Below are 10,413 nucleotides of genomic sequence, written 5' to 3'. Positions count from 1 at the left end.
GGGGGGGGGGGGGGGGGGGGGGGGGGGGGGGGGGGGGGGGGGGGGAGCTTGATGGGGTGGGTAAGGGAAGCCTGGGCAACTGCTCTGGTTGCACCCATCACATCTGGTAAGGCTTGGAGCACAAAGCAGGCTCAAATAAGAGCAGAACGGACAAAATGTGCTTTAAGGCGCAGATTCTGTGGATTTGGTCACACACAAAAGTAAGTGACAATCAGCTAAAATGCCCATCAACTTTGTAAACCTCCTCTAGGAAGTAACTGCACCAACTCTGTTATTTTGTCATCATTTATACCAAATTGTCTGTGTTCCAATTACTAGGTGGTAATTTTTTTATTACGAACATCTCTCACGTAAAGCTACCAAAGCTCAGGGGTGCCTGGGTGGCCCTGTTGGTTGAACGTCCAACTCTTGATTTCAGCTCTGCTTGTGGGGTCGTGAGATGGAGCCCAGCGTTGGACGTGGAGGCTGCTTAAGATTCTCTCTCTCCCTCTGACCACCCCCCACAATTCATGAGCACACTCACTCATGAAAGGAGTGAAAGGAAAGAAAGGAAAAAAGAAAAACTACTAAAGCTCTATTTGAATTAAAAGCTGAAATACTAGGGGCACCTGGGTGGCTCAGTTGGTTAAGCATCTGACTTCCACTCGGGTGGTGATCTCAGGGTCCTGGGATGGAGCCCTACCTGGAACCCTGCATCCATGGGGAGTCTGCTGCTCCCTCTCCCTCGGCCCCTCCGCCCATTCCTGCTTGTGCTCTCTCTCTCAAATAAATAAAATCTTAAAAAAAAAAAAGCTGAAATACTATCTGAAACCTCAAAACCAGAGCATAAAAATTAATTTTTAAATGGGCACCTGACTGGCTCAGTTAATGGAGTATACAACTCTTATTCTCAGGGTTGTAAGTTCAAGGCCCACTTGGGTGTAGGGATTACTTAAAAATAAAAATCTTTAAAATTAATTTTTTAATTTAAAGGGTCCTTGGCTCGATCCCAGGACCCTGCATGACCTGAGCCAAAGGCAGATGCTTAACCGACTGAGCCAGCCAGGTGCCCCTTTAAAATTAATTTTTAAGAACACAAACTCTAGAAAGAAAGAAGGGAAAGAATCTCTCACACCACGCATCAAAATTATTTGCATCCCATCTTTTCAGTGTTTTTACTGCAAAGCATGCATCAGGATATCCCCTTTCCTAAAAAATATTTTCCAACTGATAGACTTTAAACAGAAAAGGCTGCTTATCCTGGCTGTTCAATTTTGACCTGTCGAGAGCATCCCCTCCCTTATCATGGCCACGATGCAGTAGATTCAAGCTCTTCTCTTACAGAAAGAGAGGAATTAAACCAACTCTGGCTGGACAGGGCATCTCTTTCTGACTGTTGTATCATGACCTCCTTTCTCTTCTGTACAGACTTTCTCACAATCCATCACCTTCTTCTACTCAAGGTTTAAACCTTCCTTCCTTTACCAATAACTTGAAAGACAAGAACAATGTCTTTACCGATGCTGACAGAATCCCCCAAATCAATGGCAAACAAGGAAAGCCCTCCATTTCTCTGGTCTACTGGATTACAGAAATGGTCAGACCTGGCATAAATCTACAGCAAGAGAAAAAATTCATTTGTAGTAACTATAGAAAGTGGGAGGGAACTGACCCAACAATATTTTCTGATCCATTTCATAACCTTCCAATTCAAAAATATTCTTTCTCTTTTAAATGCTTTACTATATTTTCCACATTTCCTAATGTGAACAGGTATGATTTTTACAACCAGAGCAGGGGTCTTCGTGTGTAAGTCTAATCATATGGAAGACTTTTCAAGAAGTTTCTCTGAAAGAGCTAAAATGTTTTCAGCTATTTGATAGGCTTAAGCTTGGTTGTAATCAAGGTCACCATATAATTTATTATCCAAACCAGGGCCCTTGTAGGAGTACAGGGAAACTGGATGGAAGCGTGTGCGGGAAAACAACAGACCCAAACCAGGACTGCCCCAGCAAACCCGATTGTCAAGAGAGCCTGGGCGTGACTTAGGAAACGGTTTTCTGTGCTACAAGACGCCAAGGCAACAGTATTCAGAGCGGACTTCAGCTGGTCACTCGGCAGTTAACGCAGCAGGACCTGCGCGCTGGCTGACAGAAGGCAAGAGGAGGGAAAAGATTTTCCGGGTGCCAAGGGATCAGAATCTCCCTGATTGGAAATGGACACAAAGCATCACAAAAGAACAGACTTTTCAACTCCTTAACTCCATGTTTTATCAATTCCTCACTTCCCCACACCAACTTAAAAGAAACAAACAAAGCCCCTGGCGATCTGTGTGCTTACTTCGTAGACCCCCATTCCCCCCACATACCCCCAGGTGCCCAACCCCAGCGCCTCCAACCCAGCACCCAATCTGGTCACTGGTCACATCTACCTCTTTGCTCCTCTCAGAGCTCCCTGTGCCTCACCTACCTGACTTTCCTCCTAGATGCCCCAAGGACCCCAATCCCCAGTTTCTCCACCCCAGCAGGCCTGTCAAACTCTGACCCGAATACCTTCTCATGGCCTCATTACCCCACTAGGGCCCGTGGTGCATCCCTGCAACCACTCTCCCACAAACCATCAACCCACCTCCGCCCGGCAAAGGCCCAGCCCTGGCTAAATCCAACAGCCCATCCTTACTCTCCACCTACAGGGCTCTACAAGGCTTCGTCACTGGCTGTCCACACACAGCTTGGTTGGTTCCCCTCCTGCCTCAGCAACCACTCCTTACCTGTCCCCTTTGCTGGCCCTCCTCTACCTCCACACCCTGTTGGGCCCTCGGACCCCCTTTCACTCCTACCGACATCATCCCCCAGGTGATAACATCCAATTCCCCGGCTCTAAATAACCTCTCCCGCTGCTCACACCCAGTGAGTAGCTACAACCCACGCTGCTTCCCTAGGCACCACAATCTCGAGCCCTGCTTTCTACCCAGTGTCCCAGAGGCCAACTGCACACTCCTTCACTGCCCCCAGCCCCCCACCATGGGCCTGCTCCCCCGTCTGCCTCCCTCTACCTCAGTACTTGGTCAATTCTTCAGAGACTCAGGTGAAATCCCTGAAGCTGTCCTTGCCTGTTCTCGCTTACCTCCATCCTCCTCCAGCCTGGGGGTGCCTGGGTCAGCTCTGCTCCAGGGCCCGACCACTTCTCACCACCTCCACACAACCAGCACCCTAGCTGGGGCCACCGTTAGCTCAGCCGCCCTGTGGCAGGCAACTCCTGACTAGTCTGCTCCCTGGCTCGGCGGCAGCCAGGGATCCTTTTAAAACTAGGCAGAGCGTGTCACTCTGCTCAAAGCCCTCCAACAGCTTTTCCTCAAAGTCAGGAAAAGCCAAAATCCTTACCAGGGCCACGCGGCCTACATCATCTCTGTTGACCCCATCTTGCCCTCTGTCCACCAGTGTCCCTGAGTCGTCCCAGGCACCTCCTGCCTCAGTGCCTTGCTTTGCACCTGCTGCCCACACACGGCCACAGCGGGCTTCCCTCAACTCCCGCCGGCCTTCACGCAAATGCCATCTCCGCAGGGCAGCCTTTCCCCGCCGGCTGAACGTGCAGCAGCTTGTGTCCCACTTCCCTATTTTATTTCTTCATTCGTATTTATCTAACATCTACGCATCTGACTTATCTCTAGCACGCCCTGCCTGTCTTGTCACCAGCGTGGAAGCTCTGTGAGGTCAGAGACTTTTGTCTGTTTAAGTCCCTGCTGTTCCCCAGAGCCTTATACGTGTAGGAAGCACTCAGTACGTACTTTCAAGGGATAAATCAATTAATGGCCTGCAGGTCCCTAAATGATCCCTGACTTCACACTCTATTCCTCATTATCCCTCTTCCTTGATTTGTTTTCTTCAAAGAATTTGTCACCAGGTGCCATTTGATGCTTCTGCTTCTTTGTTTCTTGTCCACCTCCTCCCACCATTGGAAGTCAATTCCAAGAGAGCAGGAACCAGGCAGGCAGCCAGCAAACACCTGCTGCCGGCGAGATCCCCTTTCCTGCCCGCCTTCCCTGGCCAGACCATGCGCCATTCTCACCTGGACCAGCCATTCTCACCTGACTGGGCTTCCCAACTCCAGGCCCCTCCTTCTCGAAGCACGCACGGCAGGAATTCTCTACCCCGAAGCTCAAGCAACTTTGCTACAATCATTCATCGGCTCCCCCGCTGCCCACCTCCATTCTCTGTATTCTGACTGCACTCAGCTTGTGTCCAGAACAAGACACAGCGACGCTGTCCCCCGGCTGTTCTCCCTCCTCTTGCGCTGCTTCACCAAGACATTTTTCAGGACCCTGAGGCCATCTCCCCTGAGAATCTGACAGGCCACGCCCACCCCTATAAACATGGCTGGGAAGGGGTCCCTCAAGAGTGCTCTCACAACACACCATACCAAATTCAAACCCTGACACTTAGGGTTTGACCAAAGACTTGCCGTCTCTCTCTGACTGGGCTGTGGCAGCCTGTTACCGGGTCTGCGTGGTGCCCACCCACTGGGGGCACTATGGGTTCCTCCTATTATACGGCTCTGAAGAAAACATGCTAAGGGAAACTGAAACAAATGATGGACTTGTATGAATGATGACTATTTCTCCCACCCTTCCATAAAATGGAACCTAATGAAGCTACTCCTCAGTCCATACCCCTAACATCTCCAGACTAAACGATCTACTCCTGGCACCCAAGAGAGAAGACCCCAACGTTCTCACCAAGACTATTAGAAGCAGCAGAAGACACAAAACCTTAGGGAACCTTCAACACTTCTGCCTGCCGTGAACTTGGCATTGGAATGCCGACGTGCTGAAACAGGCTGTACTGCTGGTGGCCCTCTGCCAACGCTAAGTTCAGGCTATTAACTTGGTTTCCCCTGGACAGTCCTCCAAATTCAGATGATACAGGAGCTCTCCACACAGAACTGCAGACCTTTTCCTGGCTGTCCTTCCTGGCCTGTGCCCTTAGGGTATGACAGTTCTTCAAGACTTTTTGCTGTTTTTCTGGTTCTAATTTCTTGCCACGTGGCATTCACTCGTATTACACATTTCCTAGTTGTCTTTAAAAGCACACAAATTTGCCTAACAAGATTCCCGTGGGATAAGGAGATCTTTTGTTATGTTTCTCTTATTTAAAATCAACTCTGATCACATGATCTAACTTCTGTGAATGCGGGGGCTTTGCAAAGCTCTTGTTCTTACTGTGACCTATTCATTATTCTTCTTCTATGTACGGATTTACTCTTTTTCTCTTTAAAGTATTGTCATGGACCTTTATTTTACTTTGTGTAAAGAAACTCTAGGGGCGCCTGGGTGGCTCAGTCGTTAAGTGTCTACCTTCGGCTCAGGTCATGATTCCAGGTCCTAGGATCGAGTCCCGCATCGGGCTCTCTGCTCCTCGGGAAGCCCGCTTCTCCCTCTCCCACTCTCCCTGCTTGTGTTCCCTCTCTCTCCGACTCTCTGTCAAAAAATAAATAAAATCCTAAAAAAGAGAGCGAGAGAGAGAAAGAGAGAGACAGAGAGAAAGAAAGAAACTCTGATTCCCAGCGTGCCTGGGTAGCTCTGCGGGTTAAGCATCCAACTCTTGATTTTGGCTCAGGTCATGATCTCAGGGTCATGAGATCGAGTCCTGCGTCAGGCTCAGCACTGGGCATGGAGCCTGCTTAAGATTCTCTCACCCTCCCTGCCCCCACTCACACAGGCATGTGCACTCTTAAAAAAAAAAATTAAAATAAAAAGAAACTGATTCCCTTTCCATGTGAGTTTCTAAAAAAAATCAGCTCTTGCCACATTTGAGGAAACTCTTACCCAACACAGGATGCCAAAGAAAATCTCTAATGATAAAATCCTCAGCACACCGCCACCGAAGCCCACCCCCCTACCCTCGGCAGCCAGCAACAGCAAACCCTCCCCAAACCTGGTTCGAGGAGCAGCCAGCTTTGGTTCCTGCGGTCTCTAGCACCTTGATAGCTGACAGCCTGAGCCCCAGTTTCTGATTCCAAAGCAAACATGAAAGTAAGGGCCTGCATTTTAGAGTCTAGCAAAGCCTTGACCAGCCAGTAAAAAGAGATGGGCTACCCAGTAGCCTTGTGTGGCTATCAGGCACTTGATCAGTGCAACCGAGGAACTGAATTTTAGATTTTCATTTTAATGAATTTAAATAGCCACATGTGGCTAGCAGTTATTGCCCTGGGCAGCACAGATGTCGAGAAAAAGACAAATACAATTTGTCAGTGCACCGAGGGGCCATGCTATAAGGACAAGAAAAACAAAAACACAACCAGAATCACCAAGTCAGCCAGATGCTGCCGGGGACAAGTAGCTGGAGGCAACAAGAGACCGAGCCTCGTTTTTCACCTTTTACTCCCGCCAGAGCACGGCTACAGCAGCTCCATCACCACCCATCCCAAATCTTTTTTTTTTTTTTTAAGATTTATTTATTTATTTGACAGAGAGAGACACAGCGAGAGAAGGAACACAAGCAAGGGGAGTGGGAGAGGGAGAAGCAGGCTTCCCACGGAGCAGGGACCAGGGAGCCCGATGCGGGGCTCAATCCCAGGACCCTGGGACCACGACCCGAGCCAAAGGCAGATGCCCAACGACTGAGCCACCCAGGCGCCCCCCAACTCTTCCTTTTTAAGACCATCCGCAAGACCAGCTGCCCAACACAGAAGATCAGTGTGCACCGCACCTGTCATCAGTGTGATCTGTATGCAGCTCCTGTCTTGCCCACCAGTGGTGAGCTACCTGGGGCTGAGACTGTGGGATCCAACGGATATAAACTTTACTTAACACACCGTGTGAACCAGACGCTTTGGGCAAATCCTTGCATTTCACTTTCCCACAGTACCACCAGGAGAGTTCTACAGCCACTTTTCTAAGGTTGTCAGGGTCTATGAAATTAGTGTCTAAGAGCTTCTGGGCCGAACGGGGAACAGGAAGAGACAGATGAACATCCCAAGAGCAGAGAGGCAGTGACCAAAATAATCCTACCAGTTGGACAGTGGAAAGAGACCAGCTCTACTCCAGCCCCCTAGACTATCCTGTTAACAAGCAAATCATGCAAAATGGTCTTCTATCTTACTTTTAAGTTTTCTAAGGGGCAGCAATTTCACTAGTGATTAAATATGGGCAGTACAGTGTTCCTATTTTTATTATATTACAAAATATTTCCTAACAAAACTTTCTACAACCCCAAATTCCATCACATGAACTATTTCTTTACAAACATTCTTTGATAGACTTTTGTTTTCATCTGTTTTCCTTCTGCTGTTTCGCCCTCTGCTTTCTCATAAGCTCTGCAGGAGTTCACGTGAACACACTTCCCGACATGCCTGCTTCCACGTCATCCTGGCAGTTCGTGTGCTGACCTTCACGGCCCCCTCCCCCTGGCATGTCTCCCCTCCCAGCAGCTTGATCCCATGAGGCCAACTCTATTACTCTTTTTTCATTCCCTTTTTAATACTTATCTTTATAGCCTGACACAGTGGGGGAATATTCTGCAAGTTCTCTAACAAAACTGCTGTAGTGTTAAACTAACTCTATATTCACATTGTATTTATACCCAACTACACATTATGTCCATGTTCCCGGCTCCCATGTATTTGCAGGGACTCCTAGTGAAGATGGATCTGGAAGCTAATGCTATGAGGAACAGTCCTTCCCAGCCCCACTCCTATAAATAATGGTAGAGGGAAAAACCCCCAGAGAAACCTTTCTGTAACAAGAAACAAAGTAACAAATAGGCCGACACTGGGCCCAGCGAGGCTCTGAGCCCCGGTAGACCTCAGTCAGGTGGCCCTCGAATCCATCAGGGAGACAGGGACTTGGGGACCCCCAAACAAGGGGGATGAGAACCAGGTCCAGTGCTCAAAGCCAGGGCCCAGCAGGTCACATCATGGTTGGCACCACTGTGGGAGAGAGTCAGACCTCCACCATAAGACCCAGGTCTGGACTGGATCTAGGAAGGGAGAATGTAAAACCACAGCAACAGAAGCCAGGGAACAGGGGGGTGGCAGGAGAGGGAAGAAAATCTCAAAAGAAACACTCAGAAGAGGATTTTACGCCAGACAGAAAACAGAACAACTGGAGAATTACTTTAAAATAAGTGCATTAGGGTCCTCAGTGATTTAAATGAAGAAACACTTTTAAACAACACAAACACATGCATACAAGAAATTAAGAACCAAAAATAGGCAGGAATGAACCAAACAGAAATCTCAGAAATAAGAACTATAATCCCTGCAACAAAAATTCAACATAAACACATGACTGTTCACAAGGAAATTAGTAAATGGAAAATAACACTGGGAGATCCATCCAGAAGTTGGCACTAGAAAAAGATATCCAAACCATGAGAAAGCAGTTAAAGAGAAACACAGAGAGACTAGTAAACTCCAGTGTCATTAACAGAAGTTCACCCAATAGTTGAGAGCAAAATACAGTTATTTTCAGCTGTACAAACACAAAGGTAGTGACCGTTCACAGACCCTCAGTGTTGTGTTTTGTTTTTTTAAATGAAAAGCGATCGAAGAGGGAGGGAGAGGGAAACCAACAACAGGGAATAAATATGAAAATGGATAGCATATGCCGTGGGTTTAACTAACTATAGAATATCACAATTTGAACATGAAAACAAGTCAACCTAAAACTCTCCGCCCTAATGACAAGGCAGGTGGGTGGGGAAGGCAAGCTCAAGTTCATGTCTCTCAAGTGGAGGGTGAGGGTAAATGGTGTGCTGGGCTCTCAGGCAGCAGGAGAGACAAATCAATACCCAGGCACGAAACCTTCCTTTCATTTTTCAAATTCGATCTAATTTAAACTTGGAAAACCACCTTGCTTCTTCCTCTAGAAAACCTGTCAACCCTAAGCCTTCAACACAACAGAAAATCCAGTTTAAAAATTTCACTTTATAGGAAGAATTTCAGTGATGTCCGTTATAAAATCAGTGGGACATCTCTCTGTGAATCAATAGGGTAAAAATCAAAATGTGAAGGCCAGTCAAGTCAATGTACTTAAGGATGGGTGTTCACATCCTTCTTACTGAGTAATGCCACAGTGGGGTAAATTCCAGGACCATGCTTTAAGGAGTCCTAGAATGATATTCTTGCCCTTAACCTCGTGTCTAGTATTAAGAGAAAAACACTTGGAGGCAAGTTCTCTCTAAAGAGCTTTTTCCTCTTTTGAACCAACACTTTAAGTACCTTTATACACATCAAATCATAATCCTACATCTGGAAAAGTATTGGCCCTGAACACAGTGAATGTGTGTAATCAGCCTTCTCTAACTGGTAACACTTATTCAGGCAAAACTACATCTTGGATGTTGCTGCCATAATACAAAGCATGACTTCTGGGTTCCAAATGGTGAGTCATTCATTCATTCTCCTACCTTGCAATGAAAGTCTGAAGTTGGGTTTCAGGTTACCTCATTAGAATACATTTTTGGAGCTAAAATGAAGCTTTCAGCATCCTCCAGCACACAGTAAACTCTGGGCTGGCTGGCTGTACAATGTTCACAGCAATGCAGGCTTCCCTCCTGGAGTTAACCCCATCAGGTGACTCCAGCAGACGGCAGAGCCAAAACTAGAGTCAGCCAACAGGGTTCCCGAAGACTATCTCACGTGAAAAGCATTTCGTTTTTGAATGCCTTAACCTTCACTGAAAACAGGAGTGTTAAATCTAATCCTATGTTGATTCAACACGGGAACTACTTGAGAGTGAGTCAAGCGGAGAGAAAGAAGGGAATAGAGTTACCGGAAGAGTAAAGAAAGCAGGGTGCTTCGCTTCATCTTCGTATTTGCCTTCAGTTGAACTTCCAGCCTCCATGGATTTGGACGTAGTGTTCTTACCGATGCCCATCATTAAGAGAAAACGAGCAGTTCAGCTGCTGGACTGCCGGGGCTGGAAGAGAAGGCTTGTTCAGGCGAGGAGCCCAGGATCTGCGCCGGCTCTCCCAGTGCCTGGAGGGCCCGATGCTCAGGCAGAGAAGAGCCCCACAAGCGCCGCCATCTCTGAGCACCTAGAGAGAGGAAGCAGGCAAATCACCACAAGTGCATAAAGAGCACAGGACTCGCATTCACTGCATCTCCTGCAGAGAGAAGTTGGTTACAGTACAAGTTACATCCAAACATCAAAAAAAGCACATTACTTAATCACACTTTTCAAGACCCCGCCATCTTCAGTTAGTCGTGCAGATTCTGTATCGCCCCCTGGGAGGAGGACCGCTGAACTGGGCCATCAGCCATACCCAAGTCCAAGGATGAAAAGGCTACACAGCGAGTCCGTTGACACGCTGGAGGGTAGAGCTCTCAGAGCCCAGCACTCTCCAGCAGAGACTGCTGCAGTGAGGAAAATGTGCTGCATCTGCCCCGTCCAACCCAATCGTCACTACCCACGAGGCTGCTGGAGAAACTCAA

General features: G+C 47.8%; 1 protein-coding gene across 1 annotated transcript in view; it reads right to left on the bottom strand.

Annotated features, from left to right (window-relative positions):
* The window catches only part of SLC23A2 (solute carrier family 23 member 2), a 71,856-nt gene extending 61,997 nt beyond the window's left edge, over positions 1 to 9,859 (bottom strand). Inside the window, exon 1 of the mRNA XM_021688904.2 lies at positions 9,752 to 9,859. Coding sequence (XP_021544579.1) covers positions 9,752 to 9,859 — 108 coding nt within the window. The remainder of the gene's footprint in view (positions 1 to 9,751) is intronic.
* Positions 9,860 to 10,413: the final 554 nt, after the last annotated feature.

This window comes from Neomonachus schauinslandi, chromosome 10 (assembly GCF_002201575.2).
Source record: "Neomonachus schauinslandi chromosome 10, ASM220157v2, whole genome shotgun sequence".
Classification (NCBI taxonomy): domain Eukaryota; kingdom Metazoa; phylum Chordata; class Mammalia; order Carnivora; family Phocidae; genus Neomonachus; species Neomonachus schauinslandi.
This window is presented reverse-complemented; position numbering and strand designations above follow the sequence as displayed.